Source organism: Schistocerca serialis, chromosome 2 (assembly GCF_023864345.2).
Source record: "Schistocerca serialis cubense isolate TAMUIC-IGC-003099 chromosome 2, iqSchSeri2.2, whole genome shotgun sequence".
NCBI lineage: Eukaryota > Metazoa > Arthropoda > Insecta > Orthoptera > Acrididae > Schistocerca > Schistocerca serialis.
Genome location: NC_064639.1, coordinates 454,355,671 through 454,378,679, shown reverse-complemented (window position 1 = coordinate 454,378,679; position 23,009 = coordinate 454,355,671). Strand labels below are relative to the sequence as shown.

Below are 23,009 nucleotides of genomic sequence, written 5' to 3'. Positions count from 1 at the left end.
CACATATCTAAAATACAATACGATGATTACCCACTGACTGAATAACTGAGCAGGTGCCTAAGCTATCCAGTGCACCATAATGTTTTTCAAAGCTTATGCTTATATTCTGAGTAAAGATGAATATAAAGGAAATAACGAGGATAGGTTGTAGAATATGTTCAAACATCTTCTAGAACCGTCTCTAGAACATACTGAAGTGGATGAGGCACCTTCTAATGGGACAGGTTTCAGTAAGTCAAAATTACGCCTAATTTAGTGATATTTGACGGTGCCGATTATGGTTCAAATGGCTCTGAGCACTATGGGACTCAACTGCTGTGGTCATAAGTCCCCTAGAACTTAGAACTACTTAAACCTAACTAACCTAAGGACAGCACACAACACCCAGCCATCACGAGGCAGAGAAAATCCCTGACCCCGCCAGGAATCGAACCCGGGAACCCGGGCATGGGAAGCGAGAACGCTGCCGCACGACCACGAGATGCGGGCAGGTGCCGATTATATGACCTCTTAGTGGTATTCCCTAGTACCAGGAAAAACCTTCACTGTGTGATATACACAGGTTTACTAATGATATCTGCATTGGTCGCTCTTTGAATTCACAAGGAAAGGTTTCCAAATCAGCCTACATCGACATGTTCTACTTTTGCAGAAACTAGGTAAACTAGCACGGAGAAAGACTTCTCCATAGTACCAGGTTTAATTGTTTGACCGAGCAGCCAAGCAGTCACATACGAGAAAGAGGAATGTCTTAGAAGGACGATACGGATGAAAGAAATCGTGAAGTAATGTCGAATGAGATTGTTTGCTGAAAAAAATCAAAGGCATAGGTTCATCCGCCAAGCCAGAAGAGTTTCTTTAATTATTGCCTCATTTCTTTAAGAAGTTTATGTCTTCGATGCAACAGGTTTTAGCGAACACAGGCATCGCCCGCCAGCGACACAGCTACAATCTTAATTAATATTCTGATAAAACAGTTACTCAGGTCGCATACACTTTGATCAATATTACTGCTTTCACTTGTCAGACATGAGCATCATCACTTGATCGTTGCCCCGGTAGCAATACGTTAGGGGTTAAAGGTCTCACTCAGTGCCTCAGTCAGTACGAAGTGTTTGTTGGTCCCAGGGCAGTGATCGTGCGAACCCCGGTGACACTGGTAATGGTGAACCAGATTGCGTGCGATCTGTGGCCTTTTTTTAAATTGAATTGTTATTGTTTTTAGTGCAAGTGTGGTGATCAGATACTTGCTCTACGCACCTCTGATTCGTTTTATACCCAAATACAATGAATGAAAAATTTCTTCCACTAACAGGGTTTGAACAGGTTACCCCACGATCGACACTCGCCGCTCTAGGGGGAGGTATTAGTCTTTGATGGAAGTAATGGAATTATAACTCTACATGATTCACGGAAATACGTCGTCCGTCTGAATCTTGTTAGCGACCTTCAAGAATATCAGCCCCACACTGAAACATCCCATTAAAAAAATGTTTGAATTACTGTGCTGGTAAACCTCTTACGTTATTTGATTTTCAAACAGCTCAGCAAAACTGAACGTACTCAGACATTTCTCTCTTTACTTATTCTGATCAACAGTAAACTGACATACAATATTTTTTTTGTTAGCGCAACGCAATCTGACTTTCAATAACCCCTACAAAAGAATGGCCCTGACTAACAATAACCTATACCTTTCATGAATCACTTGCCTCACAAAAATCTTCGTTACTCAAACTACTGCAATAGAACGAGCGCCAATACTACTAGCTAAATAAAAGATTCTAACTACTGAAGGCACTAACTACTGATAGGCATAGTTAGCAAATGAAAGATTTTGATAGAGAACAAACAATGCATTTACCTTAATAATATTCAAAAGTCAGTTCATGATATCCAGTATTACAAATTTACTCTTTCTGATGGACACACGTCCAGATCGACCACTCTCAGGATTCTCCCGTTTCTCTCCCCACATCCGCCACTGCTGACGGCTCACCTCCAACTGCTCAACAATACGTGCTGTTCATATCCAACTGCCGAACACTACAATAGCAAATTCCAACAATGCAAACCAGCCAAAGACTGCACACAGCACAGCCAGTGATTTTCATACAGAGCGCTACGTGGCGTTATCAATATAAAAACCTAAACAGCCTACTTACAACACCTATCATTTACTAATGGTAATGGATTTGTTTCTCTGGTTCCGCTTGAAGTAGTGAACGGCTAGTTCAACACTGGCCACAGGACTCGACATTTTCACGTCGGATACTGGAGTGCGTAAACAGCCCGGAAGCGCTGGGTGAGCGGTGGCTGGCGGGTACTCACCTCTGCAGGTCGTCGAGCGGGTGCTGCTGCTTCTCGTAGAAGGCGCTGCTGCCCGTCGCCGTGGAGAACTTCTTGCTGGGCAGCGGCAGGCCATCGTTGTATAGGAAAGGCGGTTTCCCGTTCTCTGCTCGCAACGAAGAGAACGTTTCATTAGTACAAGTGGAGCAGTTGCCTGAGAAGCCTTATGTATACACACCAAAAAAAAGTTTTGCATCACCCTGATTCACAAAACTCCTTAAGATAGACGTTGACTGTGGGTATTGTATCACAGACACAGTCCCTTTAACTATTCACAGGTGTCACTAAACCCGCCCAAAGATGTAAATAACCATCCATGAGCAGCGCCTATTAGACGGAGGGGTTCCGATTGACGATCAGTTCCAGTCATTCCACCAGGAAGGAGGTACACGGCTCGTGTTGTATGTAGTTCAACCGTGCCTAGACGGTCAATACCGCGGCTCGATCGCGTCCGCATTGTTACTTTGTGCCAGGAAGGGCTCTCAACAAGTCAAGTGTCCAGGCGTCACGGAGTGAACCAAAGCTATGCTGTTCGGACATGGAGGAGAAACAGAGAGACAGGAACTGTCGAGGACATGCCTCGCTCAGGCTGCCGAAGGGCTACTACTGCAGTGGATGACCGCTAACTACGGATTATGGCTCAGAAGAAACATGACAGCAACGCCACCATGTTGAATAATGCCTTTCGTGCAGCCACAGGACGTCGTGTTAAGACTCAAACTGTGCACAATAGGCTGCCTGATGCTCAACTTCACTCCCGACTCCCATAGCGAGCTCTATCTTTGCAACCACGACAACATGCAGCACGGTACAGATGGGCCCAGCAACATGCCGAATGGACCGCTCAGTATTGGCGTCACGTTCTCTTCACCGATGAGTGTCGCATATGCCTTCAACCAGGCAAACGTCGGAGACGTGTTTGGAGGCAACCCGGTCAGTCTGAACGCCTTAGACACGCTGTCCAGCGAGTGCAGCAAGGTCGAGATTTCCTGCTGTTTTGGGGTGGCATTATGTGGAGCCGATGTACGCCACTGGTGGTCGTGGAAGACGCCGTAACGGCTGTACGATACGTGAATACCGTCCTTCCACCGACAGTGCAACCATATCGGCAGCATATTGGGGAGGCATTCGTCTTCGCGGACTACAATTCGCACCCCCATCGTGCACATCTTGTGAATGACTTCCTTCAGGATAACAACATTGCTCGACTAGGGTGGACATGAACCCTATCGAACATGCTTGGGACAGATTGAAAAGAGATGTTTATGGACGACGTGACCCACAAACCACTCTGAGGGATCTACACCGAACCGTCTTGAGGAATGGAACAATCTGGACCAACAGTGCCTTGATGAACTTGTTGATAGTATGCCACGACGGATACAGGTATACATCAATGCAAGAGGACGTTCTACTGGGTATTAGAGGTACCGGTATGTATATCAATCTGGACCACCACCTCTGAAGGTCTCGCTGAATGGTGGTACAACATACAATGTGTTGTTTTCATGAGCAATAACAAGGGCCGAAATGATGTTTATGTTGATGTGTATTCCAATTTTCTGTACAGGTTCCGGAACTCTCGGAACCGAGGTGATGTGAAACTTTTTTGGTGTGTGTATTAACTGCGGCACGTCGTCGTCGTCTTCTGACATCTCAGTTCCAGACGATGCCTGTATGCTTCAGCCAGAAGCTGTTGTGCTGCTTTTTTTCTAATCATTCTAAATGGTTTGTGGATGGAGTCTACAAAATTGGCTTCGAGTGAGAGTAATTTCCACGTGACGGCTGGTATTTCCAACTTCAGTTGCACAAAAAGTAGTTTAAATCGTGCCATAATGCAGCGCGTTACAGAACCATCGTAAGAAGGAGAAGGGAATGGCCAATGAGAATGGCTACATTCCGGCTCTGATTCTAACTGGCTGAAAGACCTAAATCTATCATAATAAAAGTTCTGTACAACCGTCGTGTCTGTCTTTGAAAAAGGCTAATCTCCAAAACTAGAGATGAATTTTGATGGGGTTTTCTCAGGTAGCTTGAGCATAGCTTGGGGCATTGTACAGGCTTCAGTGCAGCAAAATCTGATAACTGAAAAACGATCGAGATTCAAAACTTGGTCTGTCTGAACACACTAATTTCCAGAACCACTAGTCGGATTTTTATGGGGGGGGGGGGGGTCTTCGCTAGTATTCTCAGCGTAGCTAGAGGCACCATATAGGCCATATTTCATCAAAATGGGATGGCGGGAAAAGAGTCACAAATAGTAGAAGAATGTATGTATTTATATATGTAAGTACGTATGTATGTCTGCCCTACATCTCCGAAACTACTGGAACGACTTCACTCAAACTTGGTACACATACCAATTACTGTCTGGAAAGAATCTCTGCGTGCGTAAGAACCATCGTACGTACCTATAAAATGGGGCTAGGGTAGGGGGTGAAGAAGAAGTATAGGCTAGGACGAGCGAGTACTCAGATGTTATTCATATGATATTTGAGAATGAGAGCACTTAGTGATTTGTAACAAACTTTACGCATAATTTCAAACCCTTACAAAAAATTTTCTCGCTGTAACACCCTCACATGAAGATGAAGGAGAGGAAATCTTACTACATTTTCGCTGTTCATGCAGTAAAAATGTCACGTCAGGCTTCTTTACTACTAATTGTATCCACGACATATTTTGCAGAAAGTGTTCACATATAGCACTGAATATAGGTGTAAAATTACATCGTTGTACGGCCCATAGTTCAGGGGATGTGACGTCGTAAACACTGAAAGCGTGAATAATTGCAACGAAGTTTGAATTTATTCCTTCTGATGATGATGATGGTCGAAAAAAAGATAGAAGTATCCACAACGATGCTGAATCTATTTACAAAGTTATATAATTGTAGGGCACAGAGACAGGGTGAGGAGATGGACAGAGAGAAGGGGGAGAAATCCAGAGGGAGGGGGGGGGGGGGGGAGCGGGGGCGGGAGGAAATTGATAGCGCGAGGGGGAGGAAGAAGACTGAGTACCAGAATTAAAATAAATATGAGCACATACCCAGGCAACCTTCAGTTCTCAGCTAGGGTAAAATATTTTCGTGGAATGGCTTGGAGCTCGCGAAATGTAAGACTCGGTCGGCAGGCGTCGTGGAGTTGAGGTGGTGAGTCATTGGCCTTCTGGGGATTCCATTCACGTGTTTAGCGTAGTAAGAATCACGAAGTGCTTCTGAGAGTGCTGTAATTAATCTAGTATTGTCCTCACAATTCCTAGAGGAGCGATATGTAAGGGGTTGCTGTATATTCATAGAGTAATCATTTACAGCCTGTTCTTGAAACTTTGTAAGTAGATTCTATCTATAAACCGAAGACAGCAACCTGCTTTATCTACGACTGATCCTAGGAGTTCATTTCATTTCATTTCATTTCATTTCTAGCAACCAAATACTTTATGTAGTGCTAAGTAAATGTACCCTCTCCATTTTTCACTTTCAGTTTCATTTAAAAACTTTCAAGAATAATGTTTACAATAATAACAGCACAAGAGCTTCACACATAATAAACTGAAAGAATTCACGCCACCCATAAGGCAACGTGAATTGTTTTATTTACTTTATTGTCCAAACAAATGTGAACGAAAGCACTCCGATGATATTGGGCACGTGAACGTCAGAACGATCTGTGTAGAAGGATCTGAGTCACAGAGCAGGCAGGCGCACTGAGTTACCTGACCGGAAGTATTAGGGAGTGCCAAGTGCGTGGGGAAGTTGAAAGCTTCTAGAACAAATCCAGCGTAGGAATACCTTTTCCATAGCAAGAAAGCGCGCTGGACTGATACTTCTAAGGGGAATCCCCATACGACTTTGAGGTGCGATATTGCGAGTTATCGTCATAGAGACAAAAATAGTCCCAATTATTCTTAGTCCCTCAGGTTAAGAAAATATTTAATAACTATCTAAAGCAGGTAATTGAGGACAGTGCTTGAGAAAACGATTTATTCTCTTACATTTCACATTTCATGCATGGCTTGGCGCTGGTGTGAATTTCCACATGTCTGCAAAAGTACAACACGCAAGATAGCTGATTGGTCGAGTGTGTATAGCAGAATCCCAATCCATTGTTTCAGGTTTGAATGTGTAGGTGAGAGTGTGCAATTGTAGTTTCATTATTAAAAGACGTGAGAGTCAGTGAAAAATTAACTATTTACGATTGCTCCGAGTGAATCGGTATCCAAATTCTACATGCTTCCAGTATAGACATAGTGATCTAGAAGTGGCTAACGTACATAAAATTTGTCTAAGTATTAGGGCCTGATTCATAGTGAAGAATAATATGAATACAAATGGTGAAGGTGTCATCATATGGCAAGGAAGGCAAAACGTTAACCTGATATTCTGTCATCCGTGTGCTCTCGGATTCAACAATAGGTGCCAAGTACTAATGCAATAGAAATCCCTTGCAAATTTAACAGGTGCGCCTCTCAATTACATTTCAGTCATCATGTAGATCCGCTTTCTTATTTACTACGAACCTTTTTATTTCCAAAATTACTTTGAGTATTGTGTACGTCGAGAGCGGAAGAGCAGTGCAATATGAGGGTGGTTCTCGCGACACAAACTTTAGGTGGCTGTCAGCCTGCTGCACTCCCTAATTGATGCAGTTTGCTTGGCACCCCTGCTATCAGGTGACTAACAACTGGCGCCGTTACATAGCAACAACACTCAAAATTATTTTCAATCATTTGGTTTAGTCACAATGGTAGTCACGAGGAATAAATGTCAGTAACAAACATATCCACCGAGCCTGCTAACTTTCAGACTTCCTATCCCTGCTGGAGTAGGATTCCATACCACGCTAAATAAATCCTCTTAATGCACATTCTATCAGCAGCGGAGTGTATGCTAATTTGGAACTTCCTGGCAGATTAAAACTGTGTGCCGGACCGGGAATCGAATTCGGAACCTTTGCCTTTTCAAGCAAATGCTCTATCTACTCGACCATTCAGGCCCAACTCACTAACCACCATCACAGCCTTACTTCTGCGATAATCTACCTGTTACCTTCCAAACTTTTCACAAGTAGTTCTGCATTACTTACAGGACAAGCAGTCCTGGACGAATTCCCATGACATTGGCTAAGCCAACTTTCCACAGTATCTTTTCATCCAGGACTGCTAATCCAGCGAGGTATGCAGAAAACTGTTTAAGCTTGGAATGTAGGAGAAGGATTCTGGCGGAGCCGTGAGAACGGGCAGTGACCCGTGTTTAGATAGTTTAGTCAGTAGATAATTTCCCCGCGAAAGGCAGAGGTTCCAAAATCGAGTACCAATCCGGTACTGCTAGGAAGTTACATTCAATTAGCTATACGGATTGAGCGCGAAGTTCACTGAAAGTTTCAGAGATCGTTCAGATATGTGTTTTGAGTGTTTTCTTGGCTCACTAAAGAGTATTAATGTATTTATGATTTATTCCATTTATTACCCCAGCCGTCTCTGTTTCTGACAAAATACTTTCACAACAGTGGGAAAATCCTACCATGTACAGTCACCAAACGTGCCACGGAATGTTCTAGTTTCACGTAGCCGCCTATACACAGATGCAAAAGATGTGGTTGTCGTTGCAGCGGGAACAGATCAGCGTAGCGTCTGTGTGACGCTGTTCCAACGCACTCAGTGAACCCGTACATGAGACATTTATAGGGCAACTGATCAGTAAACCTATCCGTACTGTCGAGAATCACTGTTAACTAACACTGCCAGAGAAACAAACCGTGCAGTGCTGAATGCCAGCTTGTGGGCGATTTTTGAGTAAATGGAGTGTTTCCAATCAAGCCACAGAGCGCCTATCAACGACATCTGCGTTGTGCACATATCATCAGTGCAGTAAAATTTATTACAAAGTTAATTGGGGGGGGGGGGGGGGAGAAATAAAACGATACGCAATAACTGTGTAACGAACCACCAGAAATATTGTCGGAGCTCTGGTTCGCCCTGTATACTTCGTTATATTTCTGATAATTTTCAGCCTTAAACTCAGGGTCGAGCGAATCTATAGTAAGAGACGTATGGAGCTCCAATATGGTGATAACATACGGACAAGAACTCTTGACTATTCTGAATGCATTCACTTTGTCAAATATATTTTGGTTCTTACTTTAATCTTCGCCAAGACCAATATTTTATGCTAGGCTATATACGAGGGCAGTTCAATAAGTAATGCAACACATTTTTTTTCTCAGCAAATTTTGGTTGAAAAAACTGGAAATTTCTTGTGGAATACTTTCAAACATTCCCGCTTCGTCTCGTATAGTTTCATTGACTTCCGACAGGTGGCAGCGCTGTACGGAGCTGTTAAAATGGCGTCTGTAACGGATGTGCGTTGCAAACAACGGGCAGTGATCGAGTTTCTTTTGGCGGAAAACCAGGGCATCTCAGATATTCATAGGCGCTTGCAGAATGTCTACGGTGATCTGGCAGTGGACAAAAGCACGGTGAGTCGTTGGGCAAAGCGTGTGTCATCATCGCCGCAAGGTCAAGCAAGACTGACTGATCTCCCGCGTGCGGGCCGGCCGTGCACAGCTGTGACTCCTGCAATGGCCGAGCGTGCGAACACACTCGTTCGAGATGATCGACGGATCACCATCAAACAACTCAGTGCTCAACTTGACATCTCTGTTGGTAGTGCTGTCACAATTGTTCACCAGTTGGGATATTCAAAGGTTTGTTCCCGCTGGGTCCCTCGTTGTCTAACTGAACACCATAAAGAGCAAAGGAGAACCATCTGTGCGGAATTGCTTGCTCGTCATGTGGCTGAGGGTGACAATTTCTTGTCAAAGATTGTTACAGGCGATGAAACATGGGTTCATCACTTTGAACCTGAAACAAAACGGCAATCAATGGAGTGGCGCCACACCCACTCCCCTACCAAGAAAAAGTTTAAAGCCATACCCTCAGCCGGTAAAGTCATGGTTACAGTCTTCTGGGACGCTGAAGGGGTTATTCTGTTCGATGTCCTTCCCCGTGGTCAAACGATCAACTCTGAAGTGTATTGTGCTACTCTTCAGAAATTGAAGAAACGACTTCAGCGTGTTCGTAGGCACAAAAATCTGAACGAACTTCTCCTTCTTCATGACAACACAAGACCTCACACAAGTCTTTGCACCCGAGAGGAGCTCACAAAACTTCAGTGGACTGTTCTTCCTCATGCACCCTACAGCTCCGATCTCGGACCGTCGGATTTCCATATGTTTGGCCCAATGAAGGACGCAATCCGTGGGAGGCACTACGCGGATGATGAAGTTATTGATGCAGTACGACGTTGGCTCCGACATCGACCAGTGGAATGGTACCGTGCAGGCATACAGGCCCTCATTTCAAGGTGGCGTAAGGCCGTAGCATTGAATGGAGATTACGTTGAAAAATAGTGTTGTGTAGCTAAAAGATTGGGGAATAACCTGGTGTATTTCAATGCTGAATAAAACTACCCCTGTTTCAGAAAAAAAAAATGTGTTGCATTACTTATTGAACTGCCCTCGTAGTAGGAGACTGACAGATCTCTTAACATAATTAACTGACAATGAATCCAGTATGTTGACTCCTTCCATACTAGAGAAGACACCATAATCCGAGTGCTCAAATCTGTTGTACCCCTGACTCCATTTCTGGAAGTGAGACGTTTTCCTGTCGTCAATGACAATACCGGAGACATTTACATATCTGCCTCTTCGGCGTCACGAATGGCGTCCATTTAGAAATATGTGCACTAACATTTGGTACGTATGGAAAGTAAAGCTAGAGGTATTAGATAATAGACATGGTTGCATTTTCTACAATCTCTCTACACTTTGAACACGGTATCATAATAAATTCTTTTTCTTGTTGATTAAGCGGCAATGCTGGTCAATAACTGGCAACATACGTCACTGATATTCGACATAAATTTAGATTCTGAGAAATTTACAAGTTCTCAATGAACTACGAAACAATAAGACATGCGTGTATAGATACCGGAAGTGTCAGGCAAGAAGATTCCACATAACGTAAGTTTTTCTCGGCATGCCCAGAGAAAGATGTCCTTTTCCTAAACTTGGAAAAAGAAGAAATGCACATAAAAAAACCAGCCACTATTAATAGCCTATTTAGAACAAATAGCGCCATCACGCTTGTCTCACACCGTCCTGTTCAATCAAGATACAGTTGGAAAACATTGGTTAGGGTACACTTCCTCATCCTCCCTGCGTCCCGATTCGGCTCCCTCGGATTTTCATTTGTTTGCACCACTTAAGGAGGCATTACGTGAAATAAACCTCAGCAACAACGAGGTGGTCAAAGAATTTTTGGGAAAGTGAGTCAAGCAACAAAACAAAGGCTTCTTTGCATTTGGTGTAACAAAAAAAAAAAAATAGTTCCTAGTTGTGCAAGTGCATTAATATTGGTGAGGATTATGTTGAAAAGTAGCAGAAGTCGCTTTTATAAAAATGCAGTTTTTTGTACATCAGTTTGTCTGTTTAACTATTCAATGTTCCTCGTAGATCGTAATATTTGTGTACTTAGAGACTTCCACGGCTGAGCGTCACGAAAATTGACTATTCCCCAACCTCGTGAAGTAGTATAGGACTAAAGCTGTAACGATTGAGCAATGAGAAATTCTGACAATATTTTGTTCAGTGTTAAACTTTTCAATAAAGGACTAGATCCCTGAACGCAAAATACTTGTCCATTAACATTATTCAGAATCCCATTCCTTCATAAAGAAAACATGCTTCAGAATTGGCTTGCTAAGAATGCATACTGAAGTTAATTCATCAACACACTTTCAATCCGGTTTATGGCGTTTACAATGTCGTTATTTTATTTGGTCAGATCTATTAAAATCGTATGGTTTAAAAAAAAATGGCTGTGAGCACTATGGGACTTAACTTCTGAGGTCATCAGACCCCCTAGAACTTATAACTACTTAAACGTAACTAACCTAAGGACATCAGACACACCCATGCCCGAGGCAGGATTCGAACCTGCAACCGTAGCGGTCGTGCGGTTCCAGACTGTAGCGCCTAGAACCGCTCGGCCACCCCGGCCAGCTATGGTTTAAATATTTCAGTCAGAATACGATGTGACCCTGCAGGTGAAGTGAACGAACAATGAAGTGATGTGGATAAAATTGAGCGCTTCGTTACACTGTGGGTACCACTGCCAGAATATATGCATTAAAAAAAACTTAAGAGCCCCTGTTTCACCGTGTATCTGTTAAGTCTTCATTGTGCCTTAGGCTTGAACCGACGCACTAACTTACAACTTATAATACGAGCACAGTGAAAAAGGGCGAATCGAATATGGCGGACGTCTGCTACCTAGTTTTGTGGTTCCACCGAGTTGCACTGACGTCATGAACGTTAGCCAACCAGCGACCCAATTTCTTGGGATCCTTGATGTGCAGTAGGCAGAGGTCTCTTGCTCGAAGGCTAGAGCTTTGACAAATGCCAGTAACAGTGCTAGACGCGCATAGTTGGGCTGGCTCCCTCGGGAAGTTTGAAACACAAAGCTTCTCTCGTCTCCTAAGCTGGGCGGCAAGCCGGAGCACAAGTATCCGGACACTTGTGTATTCGATATGGGCGCATTCAGCCAGCAACTTTCACTGTAATGGTGAGAGACCAGTAAGCTGCAAGCATTCGAGTCGCATTCACAGGGTTATTAACCGCGAGTGTGTTGAAATTAGGTAAAATCGTGCCATTTTCGTGTTGCCTTTTGCACGTGGACTTACTGTGCTTGCGGTCTTCGTTCTAGTTTTCAGTTCCTTCAGAACACGTTGTGATCAGTATCCGTCACCGAATTAAATTCATTTAAATTCAAGGGTCTTACAAACAGATTCTCTCCTCGAATGTGCATTTCTAAACAATATGTAAAGTTATATTCACTCCGTTTTATGTTATGTTGTTCGGAAGGGATGTTTACATGTTCTGGCTATGTCTGTTCGTAGCCAAAACGTGTAATTTGTGTTATATTTGATCTCTCGTGCATTTTGGCCTCCGAGAACTCATTTTCTTCCACTTGCCCTTTGTTCACAAATCCTAACATGCGTAGCTTGCTTTCGTGTTTGAGTTGTTAATCTTTGTTTCATATAAAACGTGCTCCAATCGCTTAAACTTTGCGTTTCTGAGTAGCTACGCAACTCATGCTTGCACTGTTTGCATTTATTTCCCGCAAGAAATTTCAGCAATCCAGAAAACGCGACGTTGATACAGTTCTTCAAATTAAACGGTGGCGGAAATAAAGTCGTAGTAATTTATTGCTTTCATCACATGAGCTCTCTGTTTTCAGGTTGTTAGGTAGTGTAGGGAACAAATGGCAAACCTCTGTCCTGCACAACTCGAGGTTATAAGGATCTGAGGCAGAATCAAATGATGTTTGCAGTTACTGTTCTAAGTACTGTAGTTTACAGTTGTGCGACTTCTGAGTAACTCCCTCTTCGTTGCTGTCTCTGAACTCCTGTTGAAGTCAGGTATCGTTATTGATGGCTCATATTCGGTGTCTGGGTGCATATTTTACGACAAACTGGGCTCGTCATCTATAATTAACATTCAGGCACAGTTTTGGAAAGAATGGCAGGCTTTCAAACTAAAATATGAAGGTCGATTAAAATGTTTTTGTGCGAAGGCCGTCCAGAATCTGTATGCCAGTCATGTGAAATCGGCACCAGCGTTGAGGCAGTCATCCCACAGACTCACCAGGCTGAAGACACCCGCTTGCTAAAACACAGTCTCCTGCTGCGTGTAGAATTCCGTAACTGCTTGTCGCATATCTGCACGTTCTCGTCCGACATAAATCGTCGACCCTTCAAGGCCTTTTCTAAAGGGACCGAAGGCGTTCGAGTGTCTCCCACTTGAGGTAGCGTAACTTTTGCATTACAATACTTGCGATATGGAGACGTGCATTATCATGAAGCAGCAGCAGCAGCAGAACCCCCTTGTCGCAGTTTTCCCGGACATTTCGCCTTAATTCCACGCCGTAATTTCTCTAGCGTTGCGCAGTACCGTTCCCAAGTGATGGGGATACGAGGTTTCTTGAAATCAGTAAGGAATGTGCCCCGGTAATCAAAGAACATGGTCAGTCAGCATCACATTTCCAGCAGATGGCTGACACTAACTTTTTGGCTGGCTCTGAGCACTATGGGACTTAACTTCTGAGGTCATCAGTCCCCTAGAACTTAGAATTACTTAAACCTAACTAACCTAAGGACATCATCCACATCCATGCCCGAGGCAGGATTCGAACCTGCACCGTAGCAGTCGCGCTGTTCCGGACTCAAGCGCCTAGAACCGCTCGGCCACCGCGGCCGACCATTTGATTCTCTGGGCAGAGGTCTGGAATTTATGTTGCGAAAATCTGATTAGGAAATGAGACACTAATAATAGTGTATGAGTTTTGGTATTTGGGTGGAAAATAACTGCAGATGCCCATAGCATATAAGAAATACAATTCAGGCTGGTAATAGTAATAGAAAGAAGAATTTTTGAAAAACTGTTAATATCTAATATAAATTTCAGTGCTAGGAAGGCTTTCCTCATGGTATTTATCCGTCGTATAGTCTTGTACGATAATGAAATTTGGACGATAAAGAGTCCAGACAAGCAGAGAATAGAAGCTTTTGAAATTTGGCATTACAGAAGAATGGTGATGATCACAAGGGTAAATTAGATAGCTAATTAGGGGGAACAAAACCCAATAGGAGAACAAAGAAATTTATGGCATAGCTTGACTAAAAGAACGGATTGGTTGATGGGTCACACTCTGAGGCATCAAGAAATCGTTGCTTTGCTAATGAAGTGCTATGAGGGGAGGGGGAGGGGGTGAAAATTGTAGAAAAATGGCTCTGAGCACTATGGGACTCAACTGCTGAGGTCATTAGTCCCCTAGAACTTAGAACTAGTTAAACCTAACTAACCTAAGGACATCACAAACATCCATGCCCGAGGCAGGATTCGAACCTGCGACCGTAGCGGTCTTGCGGTTGCAGACTGCAGCGCCTTTAACCGCACGGCCACTTCGGCCGGCTGAAAATTGTAGAGGCGGGCGAAGGCTTGAATAGGTAAGCAGGTTCAAACCGATCTAAGTGTCAGTACAAATGCAGAGATGAAGAGGCTTGTGCAGGTTAGACTAGCCGCGGAGAGGTGCATAAACCAGTCTTTGGACTGAGGATCACAGAAACAAGAAAGCAAATCGTACGGAGAGCGGATATATATATATATATATATATATATATATATATATATATATATATATATTTGCCTTACACGACGTCGATGACAACTGTGCTTTTTTTCAGACCAATAGTGATACTCATATTAGCCTAGTTATTCCTTTCTCTTCTCTCTCCTCCCTACTTTCGTTGATCCAGAGAGGATTAAATGAATTATCGCGTTACTAAAGGCTGAACGGAACTACTGCGATCACAGTTCGGAATTCTGCTTTCGAAACTACGTTAGAGCCTGTTGTTCTCTTAATCTTAATCCACCGAGTAAACTGAAGAAATTCCTGTCGAGAAACAATCGCCCGCTATTCGGGGCAACGGCCGTTCTTTCGGCATTTGTGAAGTTCACTCGTTGATCCCACGCTCATTTGGACAATACCTCGGTAACGTCTCGGTTTATGAACTGATGGCACTGGGCAGGGAATGACGATGAAATTAAGAGGACGTGCTGGCAACTAATGCCTCCGAAATTATGTGAAAACTCGAAGCTTTTAAATAAAATAAACGTTATTAACATTCTAAACCTTTATTCTCCATTTCTAGATACGTATTTCACAACATAGTCACCCTGGCGATGAACACATTTCTCACAATCAATGACCAATTTGTTGATGCCAGCACTGTAGAATATTTGACTTTGTTGACGGAGCCGTAACCGCATCTATGCTTCAACCGCTTCATCACTATCAAAGTGAAGTCTTCGATGGTTTTTTAAGTTTTGGAAACAGAAATAGGATGGGAACAAGTTGGGACTGTATGGAGGTTGATCAAAGACAGTAAACCCGAGCCGTCGGATTGTTGCAGATGTCGCTGTGCGTGTGTGTAGTCTCGCATTTTCATGCTGAAAGAGAGGGTGCTCCATGTGCCAACGAACTCTTAGAATTCGAAACACTTATAGCACGTTGTTTCTCTCACACTGCCATAGTTACGTTACACTACAGTTCGGAGCTATCTAGAGGTAGAGGATTCAAATATGTAGACGTGAAAAACAAGGATGCAGAATGTTAATAACGTTTGTTTTATTTGAAAAGCTCTAAGTGTTTTCAAGTAATTTCGGAGGTTTTACTTTCCAGCCCGCCCTCCTACTTTCTTTATATTTGACGCATGTTTTCGATCAGTACCCGAAAATGTTTTATTCCGTTTTTTGGTCACTTGAACGGTGTAATAACTAGTCGGGCAATTGAATATAGCGCAGTGTTGACCAATTCCCTTCTTGTCTACATTGGTAGGTGTATATCTTTAGAAACTTTCAGCTTCACAAATACGACGTTAAAACGAAATTTCAAAGATGACGCTATTCTTTTCATCTAATCCATCACAATAATAACATTTTGCGTTGAACGTACATTTGATCTCACGTTTTTCATTTCTTATGAATTTCCCGTTTGCATTTAACTTTAAAATCTCAAAAGTAGACAAACCAGTGGATAAAAATCTGTATTTTGTGTCATTAAGCAAAAGTGCACTGAACTTTATGATAACCTCGACTCAGCATTGGTAAGTAGTACCACGTTATTTTAGATCAGGATAAGATAGAGGCGCTAAACCTTTTCTCTCCTTTTAGCCACACACTTCGTTGAAAGAAATTGTTCTCCAGTAACGAAGTGTAACAATCTTATTAAAATAAACAGTATAATAACAAAAATTATAATAGTATTATCATTGCTTTCTCATTTTGTATGATGAAATTTAAAATGTTAATCCCGCGGTAATTAAAAATGTGTCTTAACTACAGGAAAATACGGAAACAGAACAAACGTTGAAACTAAGCTGACTTAATCCCTTGGCCTACTCGCTATCTGCCAATCTCTCGGGCCACAGTGAGCAAGAATGATCGATCGCGCGTCGAATCACTGAGCTTGTTAGTGGTGGGTTCAAACCTGTGCAATATACATGCGTTGTATGACGCGTGTATCTCGGCGCAACGAAAGGAATTGTGAAAGAAACAACATTTGAGCACAAACATTTTAAGATGCCTGGGAAGTAATTCCGGTTTATTCATCAGTGAACAAAAATGATTTATCACTTGCAAGTGGATAAGTATATCAGTAACAATTTATCAATTAATACTTGGGTTACATTATGTTTTGAGAACACTCGTAGCAAATATCGATCACCAACTGAGTGATATTTTTCGAAACAATGAGGTACAAGCAGCGGAACTCCATCTTTTACATTCAGACGTCGTTCCCCATCGTTTCTTATTTTTTATACGTACTTTGCAAGTTCTTGTTGGATGAATTTTCAATGGCGTGGGATCTGTGTGTTTCGGGAAGTGACTCCAATGTTGCATATGTGGTCTCAGTTGTATATTTCCGGTCGATGATGGTCCACTTCTTTCATAAACTTGTGACAGCATGTTAAGTTATAATCCTACTGTTTGAAGTCTATTCCTCATAACAGGGAAACCAGCTAATATCTGATCTTGAAAGTCAATACCAATCATTCCGCTTTGTAATCAACAGTACATTTGGTTTGACAGAAGGATTTCATAGACTTGTGATTTGTTCAGTCATTTGTACTCTTTCGTGCTTTGTAGAAATAATATGAACGTGCCGTTTATCCTTCCACTTCAATGCTAATATGCCACAGCAGCTTCTCATTATACATTCCCTTTTTTAAGTTGTGATTTAACAAAATCTACCGCCATATTGATCCAACTTTACAGTCATATCGTTATCTGTAAAATGTAAAAAGCTATTGATTTGCAAAAATCTTTGCAGTGGTATAGCTTTCCTCAAATCGGTGTTTCTATGATGACTCTTCTAGACCAGCACATCCGAATTTTTAGTTTTTTTATTTAAGCCATTATTATGCATAACGCGAAGTATATTTTAATTTCATTGCAGCCGACGAGAATCCATGCTTCATCAGTTATCTTTCTCGTATTTTCATTGATCGTTGCCTGATGTGCATATCTTTCCGAGCCGGCCTGCGTGGCCGAACGGTTCAAGGCGCTACAGTCTGGAACCGCGCGACCGCTACGGTCGCAGGTTCGAATCCTGCCTCGGGCATGGATGTGTGTGATGTCCTTAGGTCGGTTAGGTTTAAGTAGTTGTAAGTTCTAGGGGACTGATGACCTCAGAAGTTAAGTCTCGTAGTGCTCAGAGCCATTTGAACCATTTTATCTTTCCGAAATTGGTGCTCTGCGTATACCCCCCGATTTTTGCCTTGTTATTTTCTTCTTTCCAAATCCATTGCTTTGGTGACTGTTGAGTGATACTGTCTTCATCATCAGTATTATCTTCAATGATTCATCATCTTGGACGTTTTTGTATAGGTAATAGAATATCGCAACAATCACTGTAACTATCGGTAGGACCCACCGAATCACTGGCCGCAATAACAACACATGAATCACTGCTATCATCACGATTAGATATTTTTTACTGACATGTTACGTAAATGAGTTGTTTAATTCTTTTGGGGGATTGTAACAGATACATGTCAACGCAGCGAAAGAGTACATATAACTGAATTAAGAGAACTGAATTAAGAACTGAACCGAATTAGGAGAACTGTTTACACACGAGTCCGACTCGTGTTTGCTGTTTGTCCCGAGTGACATACCACGGACTGGCTCGTCTTATTTACATGTGGTCTGCACGAAATACCACGAGGCAGGCTCTTGCTTATTGCTTATGGGCTAATTTCTTTATCACGAGTCTCATTCGTAGTTATAGGCCTAGGAGCTAAATTAGCAATCTATGACGTATGTACGTGTGTCTACTCTACTTACGTACTGATTTGTGACAATGAATGAGTCAAGAGTGACCGGAACCTGACAAGACGGGGAACGACTCTAGAGTCTGCAGAAACGGGCCGACCGGCCAAGGCCATCTACAGCAAGTTGCTGAAAGCTAACAGGAGGACGACAACAACAAGACAAAAATGGAGACGGCATGGCAGATTAGCAAGTCTGAAGATTAATCCAAGAACTAAAACCTAAGGTGTAGCGAATACTGTGACCAAAACAACGACACGTAGTGAGAACGAAACAAAACCGCAGAAGAATCATGACTGAAGACTAAGCCATTGCATTGCTACCTTTAAAGGGTGGCTGCAGGCCAGCAAGATGGGCGTGGCTGCGCAACCAGCGCTGCAACGGTGACGTCAGGGCTCGCAGATTTGGCAATGCAATCTAGTCGCTGCCATCGAATTCCGTGCCCTCGTGTGGGCTTTCCAACTCGCCAGACCAGCATACAAGATCCCTCCACTCTAAAATGTGTGCATGGGGCTGGAAGCACCCGGACGATGCTTTGGAAGGCGAGCTGTGAGGAGGGGGCGTGAGTCGTGCTTGGGTAGCTCAGTTGGTAGAGCACTTGCCCATGAAAGGCAAAGCTCCCAAGTTCTAGTCTCGGTCCGGCACACAGTTTTAATATGCCAGGAAGTTTCAAACCGCTTTCTTGACGACGCTGGCCAAGGATGCAGAGGCTGGATTTGACTTCTACCTCCATGCTTGTGTCTAAGGGATTTCCGCTGGCGCCCTGTAGCATTATTTATACCCATGAAAGTGTTGGACTGGCAGGGGCGGACAATCCAAGTTCGATTCAGCCACCTGACAGCAGTGGAGTCGGTAGGCGTGGATGAAGCCGGCATGATGGCATTCCTAAAACCCTCTGAATCTTCATAAGTTTTTGATACCGTTTGAGACACAGAATTGTTCGATAATCATCGCCATGAACTGGGGTCCATTGTCTGACAATGGTTGAGGGAAGCCCTTCAAAGGCCAGTATCTGGATGATTGAAAGAAGTATGGTGCCGTTGGTGGTGGGTACCATGCTACTACAAATGGGTAGTTAGAGTAAACGTACAAGACAGTGGCCCACGTAGAGTTCAGGAAGGGGCCAGCAAATTCCAGATGGATATGGTCCCAGGGAAAACAGGGGTGTTGGTCCAGGGGGAGAAGGATTTCAGCGGAGGACCCTGATACCAGGCAGAAGTGGAACGGCTGCACTTCATGGTGGAACAGCTGTGCTCCATGACAACGTCCTTGTTCAGTCTTTTCCAGTGCGCATACTGCCTAGTGCACAAAACTTGAGTCCACAGGCTATTTGGGATGGTGACACGATTATCTGCCTCCACATTAATCAGCGGAACACTGATGATTACTGACACAGTGGAAGAGGCAAGCTCAGACCCAGAGCTCTGACATGTAAGCGGACCACCCATGGAACACACATTGCATAAGATAAGTCTGAAGTGCATGACTGCAGTGATTTGAGCAGCCATAGTGGAAAACACTTCCAAGGTCTGCCACTGTTCCATGTAAATGTGGAAATAGGAACTTTCCTGTTGGTCAAGGGACAGGTCTGGTACCAAGGGTAAGAAAGATAGATCATTCGAAATTCATTGCTGTCTTGTGGGCTTGTATTCAACGGTATAACTGAAGGAGCTGAGGAAAAGCGCCTAACACTGGAGCTTTTGTGTGAACTACTCGAAGCTGGGAGCGATGCCCAAATAGTGCTACCAGCGGTTTCTAGTGTTAGTGAGAACGAACAGTCTTGAATAGGTAAACGTGGGTCTTCCTAACTGCAAAGACAATCACCAAAGCTTGTTTATAGATCAGAGAGTAGTTGCTTTGAGCTGGTGACAACGTTTTTCACACATGAGTAATCGGTTGCTCAGTACCGTTATACACTGAAGCGCCAAAGAAACTGGTACAGGCATGCGTACTCAAATACAGAGACCTGTAAACAGGTAGAATACAGCGCTGCGGTCTTCAACTCCTATATAAGACAACAACTGTCTGACGCAGTTGTTAGGTCGATTACTGCTGGTACAATGGCAGGTTATCAAGATGTAAGTGAGTTTAAACGTAGTGTTACAGTCGGCGCACGAGCGATGGGACACAGTCTCCAAGGTAGCGATGAATGGGGATTTTCCCGTACGACCAATTCATGAGTGCTCCATGAACATCAGGAATCCGATAAAACATTAAATCTCGGACATGGTTGTGGCCGGAAAGAGATCGTGCAAGAACGGGACCAGCGACGAGTGAAGAGAATCTTTCAATGTGACAGAAGTGCAACCCTTCCGCAAACTGCTGCAGACTTCAATGCTGCGCCATCAGCAAGTGTCAGCGTGCGAACCGTTCAACGAAACTTCATCGACATGGGCTTTCGAACCCGAAGGACCGCTCGTGTACCCTTGATGATTGCAAGACACAAAGCTTTACGTCTCTCTTGGGCCTGTCAACACAGAAACTGGGCTGTTGACGACTGGAAACATGTTGCCTGGTCGGACGAGTCTCGTTTCAAATTTTATCGAGCCGACGGAGGTGTACAGGTATGGAGACAACTTCATGAATCCATGGTCCCTGCATGTGAGCAGCGAACTGTTCAAGCTGGTAGAGGCTCTGTAATGGTGTGGGGCGAGAGCAGTTGGAGTGATATGGGGCTGCTGATACCTCTAGATACGACAGGTGACACGTACGTAAGTATCCTGTCTGATCACCTGCATCTATTCGTGTCCAGTGTGCATTCCCACGGACTTGGGCAATTCCAGCAGGAGAATGCGACACTCCACACGCCCATAATTTCTACAGTGGCTCCAGGAACACTCTTCTAAGTTTAAACACTTCCTCTGGCCACCAAAATCCCTAGACATGAACATTATTGAGCATATCTGGGATGTCTTGCAACGTGCTGTTCAAAGAGATCTCCACTCCCTCGTACTCTTACGGATTTATGGACAGCCCTGCAGGATTCATGGTGCCAGTTCCATCCAGCATTACTCCAGACATTGGTCGAGTCCATGCCAAGTCGTGTTGCGGCACTTCTGCTTACTCGAGGGCCCCTACACGTTATTACGTAGGTGTACCAGTTTCTTTGGCTCTTCAGTGTAGTTGCCATGCACCATCACTGCTCCTGCGCCATATGGAGAGGCATCTATTGCTGAAATAAGTGAATGTGATGCAGAAAAGGGCATAAGGCAGGGTGCTGAGCTCAGCAGGAAATTAAGCTTTGTGAAAGCATCCACAATTTTCAAGAAATCGTCCAAGGAAGGGCTGTCCAACTTCAGGGCTGCAGTGAGTACTTCCAGATCGGGAGCCAATTCGACCACTACATCTAGAATCAAGGAGTATGCATACAAAGTTTAGCAAGTCGAGTTCACAAAAGTGAATTCGGAAAAGCGACTAGAAATCTTGTAAATCACTCACGAGCGAGGTGACTGACGAGGCTGCTTGTGGTACTAATGAAACTCTAGTGGCAATGCACCCACATAGAATCATTGAGAAGAATAATTTTTACAAGAAAAACGTCTCTTGAGAAATCCAAGAAAGGAACAGTGACCACTGAAGAGCGTCATCAGAGACCTGAAAGGCACGTTAGTTCTGTTTCAGTTGCTGCAAGTACGTGTCCCAGTCCTCTGTCGCAGTTAAATGGAGGAAAAGAGTGGGCGGCTGTCCGCCTCGGAAGTGAAAAATGCGTGAATGGGGCACCTGTTAAGATCGGGAACTGCTCGAGAACCCGCGGAATAGGCCGACCAGCCGAAGCAGTCCATAGCGAGTCGCCGAGAGTTAACAGGAGGACAACAACAAGAGAAAAAACAGACAACGGAGACGGCACAGCGGAATAGTCCAAGGAGTAATCCTGGAACGAAAACCTAAGGTGTAGTGAATCCTGCAAGCAAAACAACGATACAAGAGGGCAGTAGAATCATGACTGAAGACACAACCGCCGTGCTGCTAGCTTTAAAGGGCGGCCGCGAGCTTGATGGGCCGGCAAAATGTGCGTGGCTCCGTGGCCAACGCCATGTTTTTTCTAGACGCGGGCTATAACTTCTCATAATTTGAGTGATTTTTTTCTATAAAAAGATAACTGTAGCAATAGAGTTAAGAAAAAAGGATAATGGATAAACTGGAGCAGCATGCTGAGGTGACAAACACGGCTCACGGATTCCGTCCGATACCGCACTGCATAATGCCAGCCTTCACGCTAAGTGTCTAACGGCCGGGCCGCGTAATTGAGGAACATGTTACAAAGGCAGGAGAAATTTATCTACGAGAAGCGGGATGGCCGTGTCACAGTAATGTAAATGTCAGAGTAAATACTTCAGAGCAATTTCAGGTTTCGAGCTTGTCTCGCTAGCAATTTTCTGCCATAAATTCATCTTCTGTCATCTAAAGGTTTTCTTCTTTCTCTGTTTTGGGGGAACATAAGACTGACAACATCCAACTGAAATCTCTCAAAATAGCACTTGAAATGGTCGAGCTCTTATGGATCAATTTACCTGAGCTCTAAACCGATGTTCTGGAAAGGAAATGTCTTAGTTCTTCTCAAATAGGCTCTACCTTGCAAACGTCTTTTGCGGAAGTGTAAATTGTCACTAGTGTAAAACATATGGTTTACGCTGTATCTATGACAAACATTTCTTAGAGCGTAAACTTCAATGCACATCTGGCAGGCTGTTCGCTGTCGGAGTC

The 23,009-nt window shown here is 43.7% G+C and overlaps 1 protein-coding gene across 2 annotated transcripts in view; it reads right to left on the bottom strand.

The window, feature by feature from the left end:
- Positions 1-23,009, bottom strand: part of LOC126457340 (sodium/hydrogen exchanger 9B2-like) — a 372,728-nt gene that overhangs the window by 75,398 nt on the left and 274,321 nt on the right. For both annotated transcript variants that reach the window (XM_050093554.1, XM_050093556.1), the window contains one exon: positions 2,332-2,455. In XM_050093554.1, coding sequence (XP_049949511.1) covers positions 2,332-2,455 — 124 coding nt within the window. The remainder of the gene's footprint in view (positions 1-2,331; positions 2,456-23,009) is intronic.